The following is a 27,182-nucleotide window of genomic DNA, read 5'->3' as shown; positions in this document are numbered from 1 at the left end:
CCAAATGTGGCATAGTCATTGGTGGGTGCCAAGGCTGGGGAAGATGCTACAGAGGGATCAGCGTATCAGTGAAGCTGAAGGGCTACTGAGCTGTGGTGCACCCAAATCGGTCTACCAGAATCATGCACAATGGCTCAATCACTTCCATCACTTCCACATGTTGTGTGTGCTCAAGTTTCTGAGGATCGGATGGCAGGACAAAGTGCCGGGTACTGAAGTCCTTTCATACACTGCTGATGAAAACCCAAACCAGATAAGCTGGGCATGTTCTCAGTGTCAGATAAGCGCATCCCTAAACAGCTCTTCTACAGAGAACTTATTCAGGGAAAGCACTCCCAGAAAGGACTGAAGAAACGATTCAAGGTCACGCTGCAGGCCTCCCTGAAGTCCCTTAAGGTCAACACCGCCACCTGGGAAACCCTCACACTGAACTGTCCAGTATGTCGCATCCTCATTCACAAAGGCTGCCAAACCTCTGAGGTGAGGTGCACCGGTGAGGCTCAAAGAGAGCGTGAGCTGCACCAATCCAGAGCTGCCCTCACATCACTGACCGTGTCATCACATGTCTGCCTGACATATGACAGGATGTTCCATTTGTCTACTCAGTCATCTTTGGACGCACAGAGCCCAATCAATAAGATGTCAAGGGCTTCATCAACAATGATGGCCAAACATCATCATCAGTCATTGAGAACGGCACATATGTCTCATCCACCTTATTTGCAGTGATGTGACTGTAATGCGCTTGATAGACGGCAAACTGAACATCTTCTGTATTCTGATGGAGGATGAACATGTAATCAGTTCAGATATTTTACCCATAGCTGCAGAGTTGGTGCAGAATTCTCTGAAATGTTATGATTGTTTTGTAAAGCACACTATCGCCTGGGAGGATATCCCACTGCTGACTCAGGGGCACTCAGGTATGAATATATGGACTCATCTAGTTGAATAGCCAAGTATTCAGCTTTGTGTGGAACACAGTAATTTTAGAGGTGGCACAGATGTGTAGGGGCAGGTCATTCCAGCCTTTCGGAGGAGGGTAGTAGAAGTCACTATTCCCTGTTTCGGTGCTGTGTGTGCATGGAATGTGTGCAAGTACGAGTCCAGTGAACAAAGGTGTGCCTGGACGGTTTTTGAAATCTGAGGCAGGTATGGTGGGCCAGTGTTGTGTAATGCTTGGAATGTATGCAACAGGAGTTTGAGAGAGCTATGGATGGGGATCTAGTGCTGTTATGATGTGTAGAGAGCGTGCATGGTGGAAGGTTGAGGAGGGTGGGCTGGCGGCTGTGTTTTCTATGGTATGGAATAATTTACTTAACTGAATGATGGACTAATTGAGTAAATGGGTAAGTGTGGCTCCAATGGGGTTGAGTCCTTTGGTGAAGACTAAGTGTTGGCACGTGTTGGAAATGTCTCTTTTTGCGCGGTTATTCGTAATCGTTTTGCCTCTGACCTGTTTTTACCGTGTGATGCATTTTGCTTTTGCAGGCTTAAGGACTCTGGGCACTTTACCACTGCTGACCAGTGCTAAAGCGCAAGTGCTCTCTGTCGAAATTATATTGGTGATTGGTTAGTCCATGACCAGCATATTTGATTTACTAGTAATCCTCTAGTAACGTGGACTGTGTGCCCAGAGCCTACTAGTCGGTCTGCAGTACTGATTGTGCCACCCACATGAGAAGCCCTGTAAACGTGTCTCAGACTTGCCACTGAAGTGTCTGTGTGGGCAGTTTTAAACTGCCACTTCGACTTGGCATAGGCAGCCACTTTCCACCTTCCCTTTTACTACATGTAAGTCACCTCCAAAGTAGGCCCAAGGCTTCCCATGGACAGAGTGCAGTGTATTTAAAAGGTGGGACGTGTACTGGTGTGTTACATGTCCTGACAGTGAAATACTGCTAAATTTGGTTTTTACTATTGCAAGGATTCTCTCTCCAATAGGGCAACCTGGGGATTGCCTTGAAATATCTTAAGTGTAATTTCCCATTGGGAGCAGATAGAGATATGGAGTTTGTAGTGTCTGAACTCACAATTTAAAAATACAACTTTTGGTGAAGATGGTTTTTGAACTGCAACTTTGAGAATGCCACTTTTTAAAAGTGGCATTTGTTTGCTTAACCATTCTGTGCCTCTACCTGTCTGCGGAATACATGTCTGGGTCAGGTGGCAGTTGGGCTGTATGTGAATTCACTCTGGACAGTCACACAAAGGAGGCAGAGGTGTGCCCTGAATATTCTGATGGGTCTTCCTGAGTGGTGGGTGGAGCTGACACTTGCACCTGAATGGGGTTGTGCCTGTCCTCACACAAAGCAGTCTCCAGTCTGGAGTGTGTCTGGGGACAGAGCAGGGAAGTCAGGGACTTGTGCACTACAAGTACTTCTCTTTTATGTTTACCCACTTCAAAGACAGAAATGGGTATAAATACTGGACCTCTGATACCACAAAGTTAGAACACTTCTGGACTGATGACATTCTGCCAGGAAGAAGAGGTGGATGCTGTAGGAAGGACTGCCACTATGCCTGTTGCTTTGTTGTGCTGGCCTGCTGCTTGCTGCTTTTGTCCTGGGAGTGAAAGGACTGGACTTTGTTTTCTACTTCCTGCTTTCCAAGGTTCTCCAAGGGCTTAAACTGTGCTTGCCTCCTGTTAAGAAGTCCGAGGGACAGCAAATACTTCATCTGGCAGTGCTTGGGCTCTTAGGCTGAGAGTCTTAACTTTCCAAGTGGTGCCAACTCCAGTCACTGGGCCCTTGGAAGTGTAAGCTGGTGACGTGAAAGGTAAAAATCCATGCATCAATGTGCCACAGCAGAAAAATTGATGCAACACCTGCAGAACCAACACAGTGCTTGTCTTGCAGTTGAAGAATCGATACAGCGCCTGTTTCACTGTAATTCCATCATCACAGCGCGTCTGGATTTTCTATGCATCATCCCTGGGTGTCAATTTCGAACCAACTCTGCACCGCAGTAAGGAATCAAGGCTTTGAGCCTGGAAATCAACACATCGCCTTTTCTTCAAGGAAGAAATTGATGCATCACCTCCCCTGCCAGTAAGGAACCAACACATGGCCTCACCTGCGCAGTAAGGAACCAATGCATTGCTTTGCTTTTTCGAAACCTCATCTCCCCTGCGTCCCGCGCCATCTTAGTTTTTTATGCATACCAGGTACTTTATGCTAAAAAGATACTGCCTGATTTCGATGGAGTAAAAATCATTTAAACCTTTAAAAAGTGATATCTTCACTTGTGTATGTTGAATTTTTGTCTTACTCAGATAAATATTGGCTATTTTTCTAAACTGGTGTGGAGTACTTTTGTGGTGTTGTGTGTGTGTGTGTGTGTGTGTGTAAAAATACTTTACACATTGCCTCTGAGATAAGCCTGGCTAATCGTGCCAAGCTACCAGGGGGGGTCACTAGGGATTGTATTAGCTGTGTGGCTTCCTTACCCTGACTAGAATGAGGGTCCATGCTTCGGCAGGGTGCAGACCACTGCCAATTAGAGCTCCCCTTTCTAACAGCATGTAAATATCTATTACCTTCTATCTATGCTAAATCCTGGTGAAAGCACACTAAACTAAGTTTTTTTTCTATTTATTCATTTCGCTGTCCCCTTCAAAGTTCTGACTAGTCAAGCATGCTTGCCAAGTGAACCTTTGACATAGCCTTCCATCAACCCGAAGCTCAAGAAAACCTGTCTTTAAGACGCAAGACTGCCTTTCAAGGCCCACATTCTTTGAACTGAGTGAGCATATACCACCTTTGCAACTAAGATACATGAGCTGTAGAAGAGCTGGAGAAGACTGCTTAAGTTCCCTAAAGCGCTCCTACCATGTTTTGACGGCTGACAAAGGTGTCGAGCAGGCCATAAGCAAGTCAATGATTTTCTCAAGTAGAGGAAAGAAAATTGTATGGCTGCTTGCCTAGTGCAGTAGTAGCTCATGTTTGGCATGTATGCGTGGATAGCCCTTGAAAGGTCTGTTACAGCAGCGTCATCTCAGCTTTCTAATGCTTCACTTTTGTATGGTACAACATAAAGCAAGTTGGAAAACATAGGAATGGCTGAGACGAGCACTGGGGTCAATAACCAGTCTCCTGCCTCTTTCCTTGCTTACAGAAGACTCTGCAATGACAACATGGTTGAGTCTTCCAAGTTGTTGCAGAAACGCATCCGGCAAAGTGTGGATCCTGCAAACTTGCCATGTCTTCCACAGCATATGAAGTGGAGGCGACTGCTTCTGTAGCAGTAAGACGTTCAATGACTGACAACTGAAAGTCAAGGATAGACATCTTCCCTTAGTGGTTTGATGATAAGCAACAGGCATTTATGTTGCCATCTGGATCAGCTGAGCAAACAGCTGCTTAAACAGAGTGCGAGTTTTACAAACTGTTTTGTATGGATGAAGAACCTGGTCATTCTTATTTACGCCACGTGTGTACTTTGTTGTAATCAAGTATACAGGTAGGCTTGTGAACTTTGTCCGACTAACCCCAAACCGTGAAGGGTTAGTGCTTTCATCAATCAATCACACAGCATTTGTGTATTGCAGCACTATCACCTTTAAGGGTATCTGCATGCTGAGGGTGCTGTGTCTCTGTCAAAAAGCCACGGCTTGAGTCTCCTTCTGAAATCTGCCAGGAAGCGAGCTGTTCGGAGGTGGAGGGGCAGGTTGTTCTAGGACCTGGTTGCCATGTACAAGAAGGAGCAATCCCACTGCGGCTGCAATGGATGTGGGGGAGGCGGGGTGCGAGTTTGAGTGAGGCGGAGCACAGGTGTCTTGCGGGGACTTGGAAGCTTAGTCGATGGTTGAGGTAGGACAGCCCTTAGTTGTGCAGAGCTTTGTGCTCGAGTGTGAGGATCCTGAACTGGCATTTCTTCTGGGTTGAGAGCCAGTAGAGGTTCCTGAGGTAGGGAGGTGATGCTGGTATGCTTGGGGCGATTCAGGATGAGTCTAGCAGCAGTCTTCTGTTAAGTCTGGAGTCTTTTGAGTAGCTGGGTGGAAACTCTGGCGTAGGGAGCATTGCTGTAGTCGAGGCAGCTGGTGATAAGGGCTTGTATGACCGTCTTTCTGGTGTCGGTTGGGATCCACTTGAAAGTTTGGCGGAGCATGCGGAGGATGTAGCAGCAGGAGGATGTGACTAAGTTTACTTGTCGATTCATGGACAGTTGGCTTGCGGGGATGATGCCAAGGTTTTGAGCGTGGTTTGATGGAGCAGGTGTTGGTCTGAGTTCTGCTGGCCACCAGCCATTGTCCCATGCAGAGTTGTTCTTCCTGAAGATGTTATTCCCGAAGATGAATTGTAGTGAGCATGTACTCATCACGGCTATCAGAGACTTTGAGTCCAAGCAGTTCATTGGAACACAATGCATTGCTTTGTGATTTTGATAGCTTTTTAGAAACAAAATCCTGCAAGAGTGTTTTGTGGTGGCATTCAAATGTATTGCTTGGCACAGTGCCAGCTGTGTACAGCCCATTGAACAGCTGTATTTCTATAAAGAAGTTGTCCATATAAAGATTACAACCTTTATAGAGGAGTCTGGACAAGTTTCCATGTATTCTCTGCAGTGACTCTGCATGTGTATGAAAAAGCAACCTACAAAGTTTAGAGTGCAGTCCTTCCCTGCATACGCTCAAGTTGTATGCGTAACCAGTGGTGCTCTAACAAACCATGTACAACTTGATGTCATAATGAGCTCTTTTGCTTGGTACTTACTGCCTGAACAGCAGCCACCCTTTTTACAGGATCAAGGACTCTTCAATAGCTATGTTTATTCTAGCAGTATAAATCTCTGGAAACGTGGCAAATGTTCCACAACAGCCTGCATTTTGAACATCCTGTCATGGTTTGGATGGCCCTGTGTCAAAGTAGCAAAACTATAATTGAAATGCAGCATACACTGCAATAGCAAAAACCAATCTCTGCTCATGTTTGGTGCAAAGATTGGTGTTACCTAAACCGTGTGAACAGACCAGTAGCACTGGTTTGTTTTTTCCACTAACCCTATTTTGAGCGTAAGGCCTAAAAAAGGTCTTCAACTACTCAAGTGAAGTGGGAGTCAACCAGTGTGCCACCGAATGACCCCTAGAGAGCCTCCATGCTTCCTCAAACTATGTGCTGATTTAAAAAAAACATTTTTTTGCTGCACAATTTCCCTTGAGGAAGTGAACTTCCAAAAAGAAATGGACTTAGTCAAAAAGTTATTGTGTTGACTTTACATCCGGTGCCCTCAGTAAACGGGGGAAGTCTGTGCTTGCTGCCCAACCCGCCTGCTCTCTGGGTTGGTCTACCCTGCTGCGTTTGCTCTGCTTCTCTGACTGTGCTTGGGAAGGGACATCACAGTTCCAATGACAATGTTCCTCAGAATAGCTGGAAGACAAGTCATTGGCTGCTACTCCGCTGACTGGAAGATCACTTCCAGATTCTGACTGCTCCATTTTCCTCTCCCTCAGATGCTGTCTCAGTATCTGAACCTGCCTCAGAGCTGTCCTCCATTACTTGATGGAGGGCCTAGAGAACAGTCATTCACCGAACCATGATTTCTGCTGACTGTCTTAAAACCAGTCTAAATCCTTTCTTGAGAACACTTTATGTATAGGCAAGTATGGTTCTATACTGGTAGGTGGATGTATGCGTCTGTGTGATGTCAAGTGTGAAAGCCTAAAGTGAAAAAAAAAATACGCTTTTTTGGTGTTGATGCAGCTTCACCAAAACACTAAAAAAGGAACAAAAAATGCAAAGTGTTAAGTCAGCTTGCCACATACGCATGTACTACAACATGCTACATGTGACAAATGGTGCAATGGATTGAGCAAAATTGCTGCACTACGTCACCTGGGGGGAGCAGAACTGCATCATATCTTCAAAGAAAAAGCAGCTCTGCCAAGTTTTCCAAACCTATGCCTGATGTGTTGCCCTAGTCACAGTTTTTTCTTTGAATTCTGGAAATTTTAGTCTTATTTGTTAAATCGCAAAACAGGATTACAAGTCCCAGAGAGGGCAAAACCTGGACTGAAACAGCACATCGTGCTTGGTCCTGTGAAATTTGGCAGCTATCTATGAAGATGCCACTTTGCTTTCCCCTATGATTGAACCCTCCATTGGGGCATGATTGAGCCCTCCATGGGGAAGCGTTCATACCGCTCCTAAGGGAAAGTTGTATGCATGCTCCTAGGGGGATATGGGCCATATCACATGGCAACTGACCCCACTCCCCTGCCTAAGTACATAAATTCATGCCTGCCATTTCGTTTTTCCCCTGGGGGATGGCGCAATCGTGCCCGCCATGGAGTTGCAAATCATACTTATTTCTTGAAAAATAAAATGCTCCCCATGGGGGTTGGCCTATATAACTGAGGGGCTAACCCACAAAACAACGAAATGTGTGCCTGACACATTTTACCCTTGGAGAGGCACCAAAAAACATTCTTGCATGCAAAATAAAAAGCCCCCCAGTAGGGGTCAGCCCATGTTCCAGCAGGGCTGACCCCCAGAATGGCATAAATCCCTAATGTCTAATAGGACCTGCTTGTTGATCGCTGTCCGTCTCCTTTCCACAAGCAGGAATGTTTTGAGAAAGGCATCACTGGAAAGGGGAGACTCTCCCCTTTTTGTCGATGCCTCACTCAAAACTGGCTAGGCCGCCTTTCGGCCAAAATCTCCACCAGGTGCAGAGGGGGAACACTTACCTTTTCCTCCTCGCCCTCCTGTGGGTAATAGTGACTTTGACTTCACAGATGGGCAGGTGTGGGGCGGATGATAAAGCGGAAACACTTCAATTTTGTCGCTAGCCTTTAAAAACAAGAACAAAAAAAACTTGTATTCTTTTAATGCCTCCCCAGAGACTGTCAATGGCTGACACCCATGCAAAAGGAGTTAATTGCATTTGTTACTTCCAGTCCTGTAATTTTATTACATGGGGATTGTGCTACCTCTCTAATGGCTCTAATTAACTTAGCCCTCACAACATGAGGACTTTGGTTCCAATATTTTCCGCATTTCATTTTCCTATCCCCCATTAATGAGTGATGGAAAAGCTAAAATAAAGTAAGTTGTCTGTTCATTGAGCTGCGTGAAGTGGAGAATGCTGGGTTCTCTTTAGTGATGCTCTGCTTTTCCAACTGAATGCCACATTGAAGAATGTACTGGGGGGTGAATCTTTGACATTGTTCAGCATTCCATCTATAGTAAAGTACTTTCTTTTGGCATGGTTACCCCCACTTTTTGTCTGCTGTCAGTGTGTTTTGACTGTGTTCACTGTGATCATGCTAACAAGGACCCCAGTGACTGTGCTCACCCTCTAAATTTGGTTGCCTAGGACCTTACACACCCCGCAATTGGCATACTGGTGCCTCCATATAAGTCCCTAGTATATGGTACCTAGGTACCCAGGGCATTGGGGCACTAGGGGTTCCCCATGGGCTACAGCATGTATTGTGCCACCAGTGGGAGCCCATGCAAAATGTGTCTGCAGGCCTGCCATTGCAGCCTGCGTGAAAAGGTTCATACACCCTTTCACTACAGGTCACTACACCAGTTCATTATAAGTCACCCCTATGACCGGTCCTCCTCGCCCAGAGGGCAGAGTGCAAGTACCTGTGTGTGAGGGCACCCTTGCATGAGCAGAAGTCCCCCTACGAACGCCAGCTCCATTTTCCTGGACTTCGAGTGTGGGGAAGCCATTTTACCCTTGTACCGTACACAGGTCCAGCTACATAATGGTAACTCCGAACCTGGACATGTTTGATATCAAACATGTCAGAATCATACCCCAATAGTTTGTATAACTCCATACACTCTGGGGACTCCTTAGAGGGCCTCCAGCATTGCTCCTACCAGTCTCCTGGGGTTTTCCGGGCAGCCTGCGCTGCTGCCACCACACACACCGGTTTCTGCCCTCCTGCTGCTTGACCAGCTCAAGCAGACGAAGGCAGTTCAAAGGATTCCCTTTGGGAGAGGGAGCCAAACTCCCTCTCCCTTTGGAAATAGGTGTTACATGGCTTAGGAGGGGTAGCCTCCCCAAGCTACAGGTATGCTTTGACTGGCACATTCGGTGCCCTCCATGCATAAACTGTTCTGTACCAGTCCAGGGACCCCTGGTCCCTGCTCTGGCGCGAAACTGGACAATGTAAAGGGGAGTGACCTCTCCCCGGTCCATCACCACCCCAGGGGTGGTGCCCAGAGATCCTTCAGGTGGCCACTTGATTCTACCATCTTGAATACAAGGTGGGTAGAGGCCCCTCGGAGCACCCGAGTGGCCAGGTCAGGCAGGTGTCATCACAGCCCCCTCTGATCGGTGGTCACCCTGATAGGTGACCAATCCCCCTTCCTGGGCTATTTAGGGTCTCCCTCTTGGGTGGGTCTTCAGATTCGACATGCAAGATTCCTGCAGGACTCCTCTGCATAGTTTACTTTAGCTTTTAGCCACTAGGACTGCAACTGGACCCTCCAGGAACAGACAGTCTGCAACTCCAGCTACGACTCTTCTATGCAATATTGTTTCTCTAACTCCTTCTAGCAACTGCAACATTTCCCTGGCTGTGCATCATGTGGGGGCGACTAGTTTTCAGCCTAGACAAGAAGCAAGAAGGAATCTCCCTTGGAGTGAAGAAGTCACTCCCCTGCATCTGCGGGCACCAACTGCAACGTCTGGCTGCGTAGATCTTCTCCTTCAAAACTGCGTGGATCCTGGAACACAGATTGTGGTCTGGAGTGGTCCCCTCGGTCTTCTCTGCCAGCTGCCTAACTTGGGAGACGGTGAGCCCTTGCCTCTCCTTGCAGAGCAGTACCACTGTGTACTGTGACTCTTGCAGCTACCAAGGCTTGTTTTGTTCCTCTTTCAAGGGATCTTCAGGCTCCGTGTAGCCCTGGCCTACGGCACTCTTCCCTGCAAAGCACAGTCTCCTGTCTGCTGCGCCAGTGACGTGGGACTCCTCTCCGGTTGTGCTGAGTGGGCCTTACTGCGACTCCTGTGCCTGCTGCCTGTGAGTTTCCTGTGGGGGGCTGCATCCTCGTCTTCTGACTCTCCTCACTACTGAGGGTCACCTGGGGCACCCTTCTGTGGGTTGAGTCCCCCTGGACCTTGCTCGCTCCCGGCAGCTCTGCAAGTCTTCATCTACGACTTTTGCCTTTGCCAAGGCTTGTTGGTGGTTGTCTAACACCACTGACTGACTGCAACTCTTCTTCCGTCATGGGACATTGTCTGCATCACTTCTGGAACTCTTCTCCTGCCCCAGTGTTGCACAGCTGACTCTTTGACTCCACTGTCGACCTGGTCCAGCATCTCCAGAAGGGTGGGTAGTGGCTCCTGACCCAACCCGACACTCCAAGTCGAACTGGACTTGGACCCCCTTCTTTTGCAGGTCCTCTTCTATCAGGATCCACCTTTTGGTTTCTTCCAGTCTTGCTTGGGTCTTGCAGAGTTCTTTTCCAAAATGTACCTGTGGGTTTGGGGAAAAACCAGGTACTTACCTCTTCTCTCCTGGTTGCTGGGGGGGCATAACGCTACTTACCTTTTGGGGTTCCTAGTTCCTCCAGCTTCCCTCTACAGATTCCACTTCCTTGGGTGGGGGACTGCCTTTCGCATTCCACTTATAGTATACGGTTTGGTCTCCCCCTAGGGCCTTCACTATTTTCTATTGTTTTACTGTTTACTATTGCTTTCTATGCTAATCACTGACTTCTAATTTGTGTATATAGTGTTTACTCACCTCCTAGTGGAGTATTGCCTATACAGTATTTTAGTGTTTAGTGTAAAGTACCTTTATTTTTGTAACACTGTGTGGTTCTCTCATATGTCTGTGTGCTGTGTGACTGTAGTGGTATTGCATAAGCTTTGCATGTCTCCTAGATAAGTCTTGGCGGTTCATCCACAGCTACCTCTAGAGAACCCTGGCTTCCTAGACCCTGCCTACACCTCACTAATAGGGGATACCTGGACCTGGTATAAGATGATAACACCGTAGGTGCTCACCAGACCAGCTTCCTACACCATCCATCACTTGTTCTTCTTGCATTTGTTGCCCTAAGTGGGACAGGTATGCTCAGACCTGGGTCCTGTGCTCCCCATGCCACAGAACTCAAGCTAGCTTGGATAATGAGGGGGTGATACCCTGAAAGCAGCCCCAGGATGCTTGATTCCAGTCCAGGCAGTTCGGGCTGGGCTGTTCACATGGGGAGCAGGGTCAAGACTGATTTTCATATGGCTGGGTCCAAACTGGAATGACATATGTAGCAGTGAAACAATGGATTTAGGGCTGGATCTCTGTATTCTGGTGAATGTTTGACACTGTTAAACATTCCATCCATCACTTGTTCTTTTTGCACATTGAAGAATGGGTGCCAGCTCAGGTATAGTCTTTTGAGGGAAGGTTTTGTTGTCCATTACAATCAGAATAGAGGAAGTACTGGAGCAGTTCATCTCTCTAAAATGGAAAAGCAAGTTATGCGTTTGTGCCGGAGATTCATGGATTTGAGAGTTGAGAAGGTTTCATTGTTCTTAGGGAATTGGAAAAAGAGATTAGACTGGAAATTCCCAGCGAGTGAATGTTGCTGGCTAAACTTTTGTCCTAACATCTGGTGCTCATAGCATTATCTCTGGCTTTTGTAGTCTCAAGTAGACATCCATAACACATAAGGAAGTGAGCCCTAACGGTCTATTTCCCATATGAGTAAGCAATTCCAAAATAGCGAAAAACTCAAGTATGGTCTCCTTGTTCTGATCTGTTGTTGTACTAGTGTAGTAATTTACTTAACCTTTTCAGCTGTGATTTCACAGATGTGGACCTCTTATGCAACCAAGTTGGATTAAGGTTTGGTTCACTGTTTGTTTGCTGTTATCGTTTCTAAATACCATACGTTGTAAAATTTACCTAAACACAAACTAATGAAAAGTATTTGTTCTGGAAGATAAGTTGAATAGTATACAACATATTTGCTTGTATGCTGCATGTATGTTTATGTATTATATACACTGGTGTTTCATCCACTTGCTGTAAATGGCGATATTACAATTCCTAAGCACCTTGGAGTTTTGTCAGGGGTCCCCTATTTTTTATATTCATTGTAATGTTTGTCTTTCAACCATTAACTCTTGACAGATCAGCGCAAACCTCTCTATGCAGGAGTCGAGGTGGATGAACTCCTTTGGAAGGTTTCGTGCACATTCATCAAATAAGCCAAGGTTACCAGCGATACAAAAATGCTCTTCTTACTGAAACTCTGACCTAAGTATAACTACACAGTTGGCGGCCACTGTATATCGTTAATGCATAGAGTGTATTATGCAATGTATTCCCATTGTTGAGTGAGGGAGGGTCCTTGACTCGTGAATCATAATACCAAAAAACAAGGGTTACAGGTACGTTATAGTTAGTTTTTCTGCCCCGGGGACCACCTCCCCGGGACTTATAAATATGATGAAGACCACCAACTCCCTGGGCAAAAGTTGAAATTAATGTGGGGGTTCCACTCGGCCCCTGCCACAGCCTCAGGGACTGCCACCTCCCTGGGGCAGTTAATTTCAGTTTAAGGGGGGGACAGCCACCTCCCCAGGGCTGAAAAAAGATAATGAAGGGGGTCTGTTGTAGACCCCGGCCCTGGGTACCCCTACCACCTCCCCAGCACATAGTTTAAGGTTGAAGGGGTGGCTTTGACAGCTCCTGCCAAGTCAGAGCAAACACTCCGGTTCCAGCAAGCGAGAGCGATCAAACAGCTCCCTATTGCTGGAAGCAGAGGTTTCCTCTGTTTCCCTGCTCACAGACTTGAGGGCAGAGAAATGGAGGAAATGATTGCTCTCACAGGCAGGGACTTGCATGTTTAGCAGTTCCCAGTCTGTGACAGCAATGTCGGCTCCTGCAGGAGGTGGGAGACAACTGGGACCACAGGGGCCTTAAGGCTCCCCTTGTGGTCCCGCTGTACACTTGGGTGCCCTGCGGGCACCTAGGACAGATTTCTGGGGGATGGAGCCTGATCAGCCTGGGGAGGAGCAGCCCCCATCCCCAAAAAGAAAAAAAGTTAAGGCAGGGCCATGGGGCTGAAATTGGCTGGGAGAGGAGGGGCACTTGGCTCCCCTCCCCCCCAAAAAATGATTTTATAAGGCAGGGGCTCGGGGGGGAGTCCCTGGGGCCAAAATCAGCCAGGGGAGGAGGTCCGCAGGGCCCCCTCGTCCATTTAGTGAAGGCCGGGCTACGGGGTATAGGGACCCTAGGGCTGAGATCGGCCCAGGGAGGGGAGACTTCTTCCCACCCCCCCAATTGAATTGTAGTGGGCTCCAAGGGATTGGGTCCACAGTGCCAAAATATGCCAGAGGAGGGGTCTGAGTGGCCCTCCTCTCTCATACTTGCCATTAACTCAACAAGGTAGCATTTAGTAACCAAGTGGATAGACATTTTGTGCAAACTATGGACTTATGTTCGATAAACGAGAAGGTGAGCTTCCGGTCTGATCATGATGCTCATTTCACAGAAATTAAACCTCACCAGGAAGCACTTAGAAATATAAATGTAGCAGTTTCCCCAGTTGAAGCTCCACTTCTTGAAAAGGACAAATGATCCTAACTCCTGAGCTTGATGAATGCAAAGCAAGTGCGTTTACTCCGCGATTCCATATTGAAAAACGATCTGAAATCCTTTGTGGAGGTGAATGCATCTTTCATCTATTGGAGTGCAGTCAGACCCTCTCACACCCAAACACTCTCACAGCCACTCACACCCAGAGGCACACTCTCACACCTATTTCCACACCCAGAGAATCCGACCTTGCGGCCAACTCCCACTGCGCATGGCCAAAGGCCTTGCGCAGCATGGGATTGAGTGGTTAAGGGGGTTGGCCCCAGAGACTTGCCGCAGGCCAGGCCCTGCACCCAACTCCTGCTGTGCCCGACCAAAGGCCGTGGGCAGCAGTGGTTAAATTAACATATAGTAATGAAAATTACTTTACGTTAAAAATAAAAAATAAAATGGAAATTCACTGAAAAGAAACGAAGGGTATAGTGACATTATAGTTAGGAAATAGAAGTAATTTTTTTTTTAATTAACTTAAAAACAAAGGTTACAGGGATGTTATAGTTAGGTTCTGAATTTACTCGCACATTTCTAGAAAAATTCAGCAATTAAAGTTATTTAAGTAACTATAGCTCATGGCCAAAGGTAACTATAACTCACAACCTCACCATGCACTGCCAATTACCTCAGATATTACAGCACTCATGACAACTTTTATAACGTCAATGAAAATCTCAAGGAAGCATTAGAAGTCAAAATATTGAAGGAAAAGCTGTGCATGGTGGGGGCGCTAGTTATAGTTACCTTAGGCTGCACATTGTTACTTGAAATAACTAACTATAACTGCTGAATTTCTCTGGTTTTGTGCTAGTAAATGCAGAACCTAACTGTAATGTCCCTGTAATTTTTGGTTTGTTAAGTGAGATATTTACATAATTCATTTACAAACACAGTATAGGTATAGTTATGGTTACAAATCCAAACTCTGGAAAACCACTGAAATCCATAACTCTCACAACAGCCGTGCAAACCAAACTCCCACACCAAACGAAATGCTGTATACCCTCACCCTTGATGTGACATGCAACTATAAATGCAATAAATGATTCAGATGATTTTCTGAGACTAAGTATGGCATTACCATTAACCCTATTAATGATGACTGGTTTGTGTATGTTATTTTGTGACGCTCTCATTTTGTTACTTATTGACCTAAATATTTGTAGAGCATTGCATTTGGTGTGGGAGTTAAGTTTTTTTCTGTTCTAGGAGTTCAGAATTAAAGACCTCCAACCACATGTGGCAGATTTCAGTGCTTTTTCATTTTTAATTTGCAACATAACTGTGAATTAGCTGTTTTTTTAGTGAATTTCAGAGGCGTTTTTAACCCCTTCTGTCCCGAGGACGTAATGGTTCTATCCTGCGGCACAGTGCTGCTGTACCAAGGACGTAACCATTACGTCCTGGGCACCCAGCCCAGAGGGAGCGCTAGCGCTCCCTCTGTGGGGTTCCTCCCCAAGTCAGGGATGGAAGGGGAAGCCCTTCCCCTTCCACCCCAACCCCCCCTAACCCCCCCGTGACATCAGCGCGCAAGCGCGTGCTGATTGTCACAGAGCCTCCTCCCATCGCGCTGGAAGCTCAGCTTCCAGCGCGATGATCGGAAGAGAAATGCTTTGCATTTCTCATCCGATCACGGGGAGGCGGCAGAGAGGCTTCAAAGGGAAGGAAATGTATTTCCTTCCCTTTGAAGTCTCTCTCTGCGTTTTGCCAGCCGGATTGTAAAGCAATCCGGCTGTCAAAACGCCCACTAGACACCAGGGATGTCTTTTACAAAATGAAACTGGCATAAAGGGAGCGACCCCTTGGGCAAGGGTCGCTCCCAGGGGGGGGGGGGGGGGGGCATTTTTTTAAGGCCTTTTCTGCCCCCCCTTTTTTTTTTTTTTTTTTTTTTTGCTTTTTTGTTTAGTTTTTGTTTTTTGAGGTGGGGAGCGACCCCTTAGGCAAGGGTCGCTCCCCTAGGGGGCCAATTATATTTAGGCCATTTCTGCCCCGGTTGGGGCCAGGTTGGCCTATTTTTATGAGGCCAATCTGCCCCCAAGCGGGGCAGAAACCACTAGACACCAGGGAGTTTTTGTTTGTTTTTCATGTATGGGGAGCGACCCCTTAGCCAAGGGTCATTCCCCTGGGGGGCAAATTTATTTTAGGCCATTTCTGCCCCCCATGGGGGCAGATCAGCCTATTTGTATTAGGCCGATCTGCCCCCACGGGGTCAGAAACCACTAGGCACCAGGGATTTTTTTTGTTGTTGTGTTTTTCAGATGGGGAGCGTCCCCTTAGGCAAGGGTCGCTCCCCTGGAGGGGCAAATTGTATTTAGGCCATTTCTGACCGCTTTGAGGGCAGATTGGCCGATTGTAGGTCAATCTGCCCCCAAGGGGGGCAGAAACCTCTAGGTGGCAGGGCAAATTGTTTTTTTTGTGGTTTTTTTTTTTGTTTGTTTGTTTTTTTAGAGATGGGGCGCGACCCATTAGGCAAGGGTCGCTCCCCTGGGGGGCAAATTGTATTTAGACCATTTTTGCCCCCGTTGGGGGCAGATTGGCCGATTGTAGGTCAATCTACTAGGCACCAGGGATCTTTTTTTTTGCGCCGTCACGCAAGGGGAGCGACCTTGTAGGCAAGGGTCTCTCCCCGGGGGGGGGGGGATTTTAGGCCATTTCTGCCACCCCCCCACCCCCTGGGGGGCAGATCGGCCTATTGGTATTTGGCCGATCTGCCCCGAAGGGGGGGGGGGGTGGGAGACGGCAGAAACCTCTAGGCGCCAGGGCAAATTGTTTTTATGTGTTTTTTTTTTTTTTTAGAGAGATTGGGAGCGACCCATTAGGCAAGGGTCGCTCCCCTGAGGGGCAAATTGTATTTAGACCATTTCTGCCCTCCTTGGGGGCAGATTGGCCGATTGTAGGTCAATCTGCCGCCAAGGGGGGCAGAAACCACTAGGCACCAGGGATCTTTTTTTTTTATCGCCGTCACGCAAGGGGAGCGACCTTGTAGGCAAGGGTCGCTTCCCGGGGGGGGGGAATTTATCTTAGGCCATTTCTGCCCCCCCCTGGGGCCGGCTGAGCTAGAGGCCAAAATCCACAGGTAGGCACTGTTTTCTATGAAAAAATGTGATGTTTCCACGTTGTGTTTTGGGCCATTTCCTGTTGCGGGCGCTAGGCCTACCCACACAAGTGAGGTATCATTTTTATCGGGAGACTTGGGGGAACGCTGGGTGGAAGGAAATTTGTGGCTCCTCTCAGATTCCAGAACTTTGTCACCGAAATGTGAGGAAAATGTTTTTTTTTTTTTTAGACAAATTTTGAGGTTTGCAAAGGATTCTGGGTAACAGAACCTGGTCAGAGCCCCACAAGTCACCCCATCTTGGATTCCCCTAGGTCTCTAGTTTTGAAAAATGCACAGGTTTGGTAGGTTTCCCTAGGTGCTGGCTGAGCTAGAGGCCAAAATCTACAGGTAGGCACTTTGCAAAAAACACCTGTTTTCTTTCAAAAAATGGGATGTGTCCACGTTGCGTGTTGGGGCATTTCCTGTCGCCGGCGCTAGGCCTACCCACACAAGTGAGGTATCATTTTTATCGGGAGACTTGGGAGAACATAGATTAGCAAAACAAGTGTTATTGCCCCTTGTCTTTCTCTACATTTTTTTCCTTCTAAATATAAGTGTGTGTAAAAAAGACATCTAATTGAGAAATGCCCTGTAATTCACATGCTAGTATGGTCACCCCGGAATTCAGAGATGTGAAAATAACCACTGCTCCTCAACACCTTATCTTGTGCCCTTTTTGGAAATACAAAGGTTTTCTTGATAGCTATTTTTCACTTTTTATATTTCAGCAAATGAATTGCTGTATACCTGGTATACAATGAAAACGCACTGCAGGGTGCAGCTCATTTATTGGCTCTGGGTACCTAGGGTTCTTGATGAACCTACATGCCCTATATATCCCCGCAACCAGAGGAGTCCAGCAGACGTAACGGTATATTGCTTTCGAAAATCTGACGTTGCAGGAAAAATTTAGAGTAAAACGTAGAGAAAAAATTTTTTTTTCACCTCAATTTCAATATTTTTCTTTTTCAGTTGTTGTTTTCTGTAGGAATGCTCGTAGGATCTACACAAATTACCCCTTGCTGAATTCAGAATTTTGTCTACTTTTCAGAAATGTTGCGGTTTCTGGGATCCAGCATTGGTTTCATGCCCATTTCTGTCACTGACTGGAAGGAGGCTGAAAGCACAAAAAATCGTAAAAATGGGGTATGTCCCAGTAAAATGCCAAAATTGTGTTGAAAACATTGGGTTTTCTGATTCAAGTCTGCCTGTTCCTGAAAGCTGGGAAGCTGGTGATTTTAGCACCGCAAACCCTTTGTTGATGCCATTTTCAGGGGAAAAAACACAAGCCTTCTTCTGCAGCCCCTTTTTCCCATTTTTTTAAAAAAAACGAAATTTGCACTGTATTTTGGCTAATTTCTTGGCCTCCTTCTGGGGAACCCACAAATTCTGGGTACCTCTAGAATCCCTAGGATGTTGGAAAAAAAGGACGCAAATTTGGCGTGGGTAGCTTATGTGAACAAAAAGTTATAAGGGCCTAAGTGCGAACTGCACCAAATAGCCAAAAAAAGGCTCGGCACAGGAGGGGGAAAAGGCCTGGCAGCGAAGGGGTTAAACATGTTAAGGTTTTATAAAGAATTGTAAACATAACTTTAGTTTACCTCAGTTTTTTTTCAGTAACTTTCTCTTATTTATTTATGATACACTACTTCCTTGAACCCATGTGGACGGCTATCCCCCACTGTTCAATGCATTAGGTCGTGTGCACAAGGGGTTGGCCACAGGGCTGACCTATAGGCAGGACTTGCGTCTAACGTGCCACAGATGACCAACCCCCGCTGTGCATGGCTGAAGGCCATATGTAGCAAGTGCTAACCAGAAGGCTTGAACAGCAGGCAGGTCTTAAACCATGATTTGGCTGTAGGGCTTGCATCTAACCTGTTGCAAGGGTCAACACCTACTGTTCATGGCCTTCAGCCTTGCCCATTTGAGGTTGGCCTCAGGACCTGGTGTTTTTCCTGGCCCTACACACAACCCCTTTGGGTGACCAGACGTTGCTGCACACCAGGGGGTAACTGCAGGGTCTGGCCTTTAGTGCTCTGCCCTCAGAGGCAGCCAACCCTGCTCTCCATAGCCTTTGGGTGAGCGCTGAAGATGTTTGCTGCAGTGCTAGGACTATTTAGAGACAACTTTGGCTCAAGCCTTTTAGGTAGTCTCCACTTATGTTGACTCTGTCCCTTTATGTGCCCTTTTGTGTATTTTTTAAGAACATATTATCCTGTAATATTAACTGTAAGGAAATATTCTCTTTTTGGCTAGCCAATGGAAGCATTTTTTTCCATGAACCAGGCTTTGGGTTTGTGGACCTGAATGATGAGAGAAGCCTATTCCCTCTTCCAATAGTTTTTTTCATTTTTTATTTGGGTCTGCGAACTGTCTTCAAACCCAATTTCAAGGACTGACTGTGGACCACCCAACTACTGAACAAATATATACCAAACCAAGCTTATGCATTTTGAGTGAAGTTCTAGCTTTAAGTTAAGTTGGGTGTAATTTCATTTAGAGTTTGTCTCTGTAGTGGAGATCAAAGATTCCTATTGGAGTTAAAATGGGAAATGTATTTTTGACTCTTTCTTACTCTTCCTTCACCCCTTCAAACGAACTGCACACAACTTTCAATTCCCATCCTAAATTGAATGAACTTTTTTTTATTGAACGTTTTTTGCAGTTTTATCGAGTGACACCAAAGTTGTTAGCAAAACCAAAGAATACCTTTTCTTTGGATATTTTGACCTAATCATAACTACAAAGTTGCTTTCTCCAGCTTTTTTGTGTGTGTGTGTGTGGGGGGGTGGGTTCTTGTCTTGGTAGTTTGGTCTGAAGCGCTTCAGTCGGTCTGCTGTGTCTGTGTTGATGTTTCAAGTTGTATACCAGGAATAAAAGACTAACGGTGACCATTAAGGTGAACTAGAGAGAAAGAGACCATGATAAACATCTAGTGACTGAATTTCAAAATGTCATGACATATGAAAGCACTTTTAAATACCTGAGTCCAGGGTGTGTGCTGTTCAGTCATCTCTTGTATTTGGTATTATATACTATAATGTTGCTCCATGGGTAATAAAAAATGTAGGTCATAGTTGGGGTTTGCTTAACTATTGAATTGCTTTTTAGCTCACAAATGGCATTGCCCTTGGGGGAAAGGGGAGGTTCCATAATGTTTCTATGGCCATGTTTAAAAGCTATCACTTTTAATGAATCTCTGAATATGCAATGATATAATCTGATATCAGAGGTGAAAGGCTTCCGCATGTTACAAAGATACTACATTTTTAAAATTTGAAGAGACTTTATCGTATTTTTGTACATTTGGTGATCAATATACATGCCAAACCTTTTCATGGCTTGCCTAGTGCACTGACCCCATAGGATACATGGGGGGCAGGGGCACCCTCCACGGCGCTTAGCACGAACCCCAGTGTAACTTTGCGATGGATCCAAAAAAAAAATACACCCACTCATGCACTAAATCCCTGCTGTGCACGGCACAAAGGATGTGCACAGCGTGGGGTTGGGTGCATGCAGGCAGGGGTGGGGTCAGACGAAGGGCTTGGCCTGGGCAGGCCCTTAGGACAGCCCCCACAGCACACGGCCGAAGGCTTTGTGAGGCGATGGTTGTATTTATGTATGATAATTTGTAAGAACAGAGACCAGCAGTAACAGGTAATCACTTTATTCTTAGATAATGCGGGTACATTACAGGAGCAATGCCGGAATCGCTCCGTTCATCCCGACTGTTTCCATTCTAACCGCCACCTCCCGAACCCCCGTCTCGGAGATCGAATGTCAACCTTCCACATTCGATCTACGCACCACACATCTTCCCCTCTTATCAACAACAACAAAAACAAATAACATACTTAAAATCGGGAAAATACATATAAGAGAAAATACATAATACATGTACCTCTAAAGAAAATTAATTTTCTACATTGAATTGGAAGCATTCCCATTTAGTTGACTTCCCATCACAAATTCATTGAAATGCCTTGGTAATTTCCTTTCTCTCAAACTTTTACGAATAGGTATCACGTCATCCTCCTGATTCCCGGATTCAAGACCACGGGATTCACCACCTCCTTCACCTCTGTCTGACCGCGCATCGTCATATCCCCACAAATATCCACTCTCTTCATCAAAATCTTCACACACAGATTCCTGGGGAAGGTTACTTGCCCTAAACAAACTCACATGCCGCAAATTACGTACTCTTCCATCCTCAAGCTGAACTGCACCGTTCAATACCTTCACCACTTTCATAGGGCGTGACCATCTCGCATTCCCTTTATTTATTAGCCCAAATTTTTTTACACGTACATACTGTCCAACTGCCAAGTTTGGCATAGTTTTTCCACTATTGATTTTTTTTTATACTCTTGCACCCGATTTTTCACAGAGCTAAAGTCTACCCCACCAAAACTTCCTTGCCTTCTGTTCATCAACCACCAAGGAATTAGTTTAGAAGAGGGTTTCCGACCCCTCAATAACTCAAAAGGTGTTTTCCCAGTGACTGAATGTGGCGTAATTCTGTATGATAACATATTTTGGATGGCCTCCTTCCAAGACAAATTAGATTCTAAAGCTAATTGTATAGTATCCTTGATAACCTTGTTGAACCTTTCAACCTGACCGTTACCTTCAGGATGGTATAATGACACCCTCACATGATTTACCCCACAGCTCTTCAAAAAGGAACTCATTTTAACAGAAGTAAGTTGTACACCATTGTCCGAAACAATAGTTTCAGGAATTCCTTCCCTCGCAAATACATCTTTTAAGAATTGGATCACAGTATCAGTAGTTATATTGCCCACCATACGAACCTCTGGCCATTTGGAAAAATTATCAACTAAGACAATCGCATACCCTTCCTTAGCAGGTAAGTTAACAAACGGACCCATAAAATCAATTGCAACTTTGCGCCACGGGCCATCTGGCAACTCAACCAACTGTAATGGTACCACTAATGGTTTCACAGACTTGTCACTCAATACACACTTACCACACTCTCTTACCCAACGATCTACCATACCATCTAACCCCGGCCACCAAAAAACTTCTTTGATCTTCCTCCTGGTACTTGCCATGCCACCATGACCTTCATGTCCCAACTTAACAATGGTATCACGCATACCATAGGGAGGCACAATTTTATCACCTCTTAATATAATGTCATTCGACACAGACAATTCCTCTTTAATCTTCCAAAATGTACTGCTCTCGCCTCATAAACTATGCTCTGATGGCCATCCTTTCAAAATAAACTCTTTCACTTTCAACAAAACCACATCCTTCTGCATTTCTCTCATCCACACACATTCAGATAAATTGTCATGCACATTTCCATTTTGCAAAAACATAACATCCTTACAAGTGAACGCAACATCGCACTCTCCATCATCAATTTCCTCGGCACTACTATGCGATAGTGGTAACCTAGACTACCCATCCGCCACACAATTACTTTTCCCTGGAAGATGCAAAATCTCAAAGTGATACATTTGTAATTTCAAAGCCAACCTTGCCAACCTAGGAGTAAGGTTCCTTCCCCCTCCCGTGCTCAAAATATTAATCAGAGGTTTGTGATCCGTACAAATTTTAAATTTGCATCCCCATATATACATCCTAAATCGTTGCACAGCCCACGTAGCGGCCAATAACTCCTTCTCAATTACAGAATAGTTCCTCTCTGCTTGAGAGAGAGTACGAGAAGCATATGCGACCACCCATGTGTCTCCTTTCTTCTTCTGAAACAAAACCGCACCAATACCATATGTGGAAGCATCTACTGCTATAGTACATTCAGCAGTTTCATCAAACGATTTGAGACAAGATGCATTGACAATTTCTTCCTTTATAGTCCAAAACTCCTTGGAATGTATCTCTGTCCAGCAGAACGTCACATTTTTCCTCAGCAAGGCACGGAGGTTCTCCACCTTGGATGCAAAGTTTTCCACAAAACGAGAATAAAACTCTGCTAGGCATAAAAATGATAACAATTGTTCCTTGCACCTTGGTTCTGGAGCCTCACTAATAGCTTTGATGTGACTAACATTAGGTCGAATACCATCCTTAGAAATGATATGACCTAAATATTCCACGTGGCTCTCTCCAAATTTGCACTTTTGATCCTTAGCAGTTAATCCAGAGTCACTCAGTGCTTGAAATACTGCTTTTAAGTTCCGGTCGTGCTTAATTCTGTCGCGACCATATACTAAAATGTCATCCTGGAATACTTTTGCCCCCTTAATATTCGAAAGTATTTTGGACAATTCCCTCTGGAAAACTGCAGACGCACTAGCCAATCCAAACGGCATTCCTTTGTACTGGAACATTCCTTCCGGAGTAATAAAAGCTGTACAATGTTTAGACTCAGGACTTAAATGTATCTGGTGATACGCACTCGCCAAGTCGATGGTTGAAAATACAGTAGCATCTCCAATAGAGGACATCAATTCCTGCAAATTTGGTAAAGGAAATGCATCTATGCAAATTGCATCATTGAGTGCCCGCAGGTCAACACACAGCCTGAGGTCCCCACTGGATTTTACCGAAATCACAATCGGAGAAACCCAATCGGAGCACTCAATTGGTTCAATAATATCATTATCACACAAATCCTTTAACATCTCCTTCAATTTTTCTCTATAATTCAAGGGAACATTCCTCAACTTCTGCCTTATAGGAACAGCATTCTCCTTTAATACAATCGTATGTTTAAAATTTTTCATACTTCCCAAACAACCACTAAACACGGTAGGAAATAGTCCCTTTATAGCACGATACAAATCATTCTGCGACGTATCCATACTCACAATGCACACTGGTGGAGTAGCATTAGGGTCCATCCTCAACCCCAATTGACATATATGTGGCCAACCCAGAATAGTTGCCCCTCCTTCTGCCACAAGAACTTCACCTGAACACTTCTTTCCAGCATATTCGATTTCTGCCTGTATTTTTCCTACAATAGCAATTTTATGACCAGAATAACTACAAGGACTGGTTTTAGTTTTTTGTAAACTCCTTCCAGGCCACAACTGATTAAATAGAAACTTGCCTATTATGGTGTACCACGCACACGAGTCCACCATAACTTCCACTCGTACACCGTCAATATTTATGTGACACTTAGGAAATTGAAGCTCTTTTCCCTTAATGTTATGCTCTTGAATGCTTAGTACCAAGTTCTGAATTCCTCCCTCAACCTCATCATCCACATTCTCCATAACACAACTCACTTTTTTTTCAAAACTTCTGCATACGCGTGCAAAATGTCCCTTTTTTTTACATGCACTGCAATTTTTCCCAATCGCCGGACAACCATTAAAATTTGCAAAATGCGAACTGGCGCCGCATCTAAAGCACACTTTAGTATTGTTGTACATGCTAGACTTGTTATCCCCAGATTTGTTGTCCCCACTACCAGCCCGTGCAACAATTTTTTTCTTTTTATCCATGCATTCCCTGTTTTTACTTACAGTACAAACGTTGTCACAATCTTTAACTTCCCTCCTCATAGTTTGAATGCAATCTTCGGTAATCTCAATGCTCCTCGCCACTTCAACAGCCATTTTTAAAGATATTTCCCCAGAAGACCAAAGTTTCTCCTGTATTTTTTTAGACTTAGTCTTCATTAATAATTGGTCCCTCAAAACTTGGTCATATGTCATATTGTCAAAAGCACACGTAACCGCTAAGCCCCTTAACACTGCCATATACTGGTCAATGGACTCATCAGCCTTCTGTTCCCTGGAATAAAATTTGTATCTTTCCATAACTACATTTATTTTCCGGACATACCTATCCTGTAACTGTTGTAAAGCACATTTATACACATCTGCCCCATGCACATTATCTACCGGTGGTAAATTTTTTAATTCCCTTAACCCTACAGCGCCCAAACGATGTTTAAGCAATGACAGGTGCCTATCAGGTGAACATTCGCCCTCTTCCAACACATCAACATATGCCTCAAATAAATCCAACCACAATTCCCACTGAATGGGCGGATCTCCTGGTTCATTAAAAAAAAATGGTGGAGGTTGAATACTAGACATTCTGTAATTAACAATGTCCTATATCAAAAATCACTGAATACAGTTGAACAATACAATTTTCCTTTTTAAAAAAAAAAAAAAAAAAAAACAGAGTCCAGTCACAATAAAATTCCGGAAATGTATAGATAAAAGGTTCTTCTTGTAATTATAAGCACAAAGTGTGCCTATCACCGTATTCCAAATTAAACGTGCCAAATTCCTTGTAATTGTATTTACGGCACAATAAGCGTGCCAAGTTCCTTGTAATTGTAGACAATATTTGCATGCACGAGGTCTACTTCTTAAAGATGGCTGCTAACTTGCTATTTGTAGAAGATTCAAAAAGATCTCTGAAGAAACTACTTCAAAATGGCTGCCTCAACGGTGTTGTTCACTCTTTAGAGTAATTTGGGCACACTCCAACCCATAATTCCTGGCGTAGTTGCAAATATTTTTCCCGAAACAGGAATCTTGCCAATACAGGACGTCAAGAGGTTCTTAATGCGCCGCCCCTCAAGTTATGGAAACACCAGCAGCCAGAAAATCGCCATTAGACATCAATAGGTACTTAATGCGCAGCCCCTCTAATTATGAAAGCAGCAGCAGCCAGAAAATCGCCAAAACTAAAAGCAGGATCCTCACCACCGACATCGCTCCTGCCCGCCTCGTCGCCACTGTAAGAACAGAGACCAGCAGTAACAGGTAATCACTTTATTCTTAGATAATGCGGGTACATTACAGGAGCAATGCCGGAATCGCTCCGTTCATCCCGACTGTTTCCATTCTAACCGCCACCTCCCGAACCCCCGTCTCGTAGATCGAATGTCAACCTTCCACATTCGATCTACGCACCACATAATTATATATTACTTTACATTTTTTTAAACGTACAAAATCACACAAAAAAAAGGTTATGAGGCGTTATGGTTAGGTTCACCTTTTAGCCACACAAAGCCATAGAAATTCAGCAGTTATAGTTACACTTATCTAAAGAAGCTGTGACTCATGCTGTTAAGTAATTTTAGGCTACAAGTTAGTTCCTTAACATAATTGTAACTACAAGTAAAACTGTAAATGCAGAATTTCTATAGTTTGTATGGGTAAAACGTGATCCTAACTATAAAGTCCCAGTAACTATTGTTTCAGTGAATATATTTGTGTGTGTGTGTGTGTGTGTGTGTGTTTAGATGGATAGACACACTGGTTTCACAAACATGCAGTAAATTTACCCTCCTAGAAGTACTCCTTGAATGGGTGGGTGGCACTAGTAGGATTGGAAAAGTACCCACTCTTAGGCATACTACTGATAATCAAACCCCTAAAAAGTGTGATGAGATGAATAATTGCAAATAGTCTAACCAGTAACAGTTGCTTAGGGTAGCTTACAAACCATAGTTTTTCGCCTACTGTGCCACCCTAAACAGAGAGAGGGCCACCTAAAGCAAATCACTTCTGACCCCGTTCATCATGGAAAGAGTCCAGCCTGAGCCTTGGCCATCTAAGACCTCCGCCCTGCAGCCTACTATTTTTTAGGTGGGGAATTTGAGATTTATAACGCCCCTCCCCCAATCTCATGGAGCAAGCTATGCCCCTGCTGCCTCCCACTTAAAGATGGACGCACCTTACAAAGCACATTCACTGACTGCTTTGTGTCTGGGAGGGTTTGCGTGTCAGCCTACCACTGGTATCGTCTTTTGAACCAACACCAATGTAATAGCTACTTGAAACGCTATTAAAAATGTTAACGAACCATATGGTCTCATGTCATGATAGTCTTTACAATGCTAGTTTTGATGTATGCAGCACTTGGTTGAATTAACTGCCTGTTCTTGTAATTTTAAGACATGAAGCTGCACTATGGTGATCTCACAGACAGCACCTGCCTAGTGAAGATTATTAATGAAGTGAAGCCAACCGAAATATACAACCTAGGAGCCCAGAGCCACGTCAAAGTAAGCAGTTTTTATCATGAATTAATGAATGGGTTGCTTGTGCGTATCGCAGGGAGACTGGTATGGTACGCTTTCTTGTCCCTCAATGAAAAATTGTCTATTCCAGGCTTCAGTGGCAAATTAAATCCAGTGTCAGGCCACTGACTGATAAGTAGAAGACGCACAGAGTGCCACAAAAAAGACCTACCTCATCTGGCCTGGACAAAAGTGAATTTGGTGACTGTTAATTTGTCAACGTTAACCTGTGTACAATTGTGTTAAGCATGTGTTTCGAGGCACTCACTCCTACAGGTTCTCAGATATCGACCACTTGACCTTCCTTACATGCAGCCTATCTTATCCTTCCCTAACTTGTTTTGTCCCTGCCACATTTAGGAAACATTCTTTTTGTTTTTATGTGTGCAAGAACATACAGTATTGTATTCTGAGTGCAAAGGAGCATGAAAAAGTCTGTATTGCTGAGAATATTTTTTGTTATGAGATTATGTATTTTAATATTTGCGTGGGGCAGCAAATACACAATGAACAATGTT

At 44.9% G+C, this 27,182-nt stretch overlaps 1 protein-coding gene across 1 annotated transcript in view; it reads left to right on the top strand.

Moving 5' to 3' along the window:
• GMDS (GDP-mannose 4,6-dehydratase) overlaps positions 1 to 27,182 on the top strand; it is a 1,419,543-nt gene that overhangs the window by 335,609 nt on the left and 1,056,752 nt on the right. The window contains exon 4 of the mRNA XM_069217866.1: positions 26,540 to 26,649. Within this exon, the coding sequence (XP_069073967.1) occupies positions 26,540 to 26,649 (110 nt within the window). The remainder of the gene's footprint in view (positions 1 to 26,539; positions 26,650 to 27,182) is intronic.

The sequence above is a fragment of the Pleurodeles waltl genome, chromosome 2_1 (genome assembly GCF_031143425.1).
Source record: "Pleurodeles waltl isolate 20211129_DDA chromosome 2_1, aPleWal1.hap1.20221129, whole genome shotgun sequence".
Classification (NCBI taxonomy): domain Eukaryota; kingdom Metazoa; phylum Chordata; class Amphibia; order Caudata; family Salamandridae; genus Pleurodeles; species Pleurodeles waltl.
This window is presented reverse-complemented; position numbering and strand designations above follow the sequence as displayed.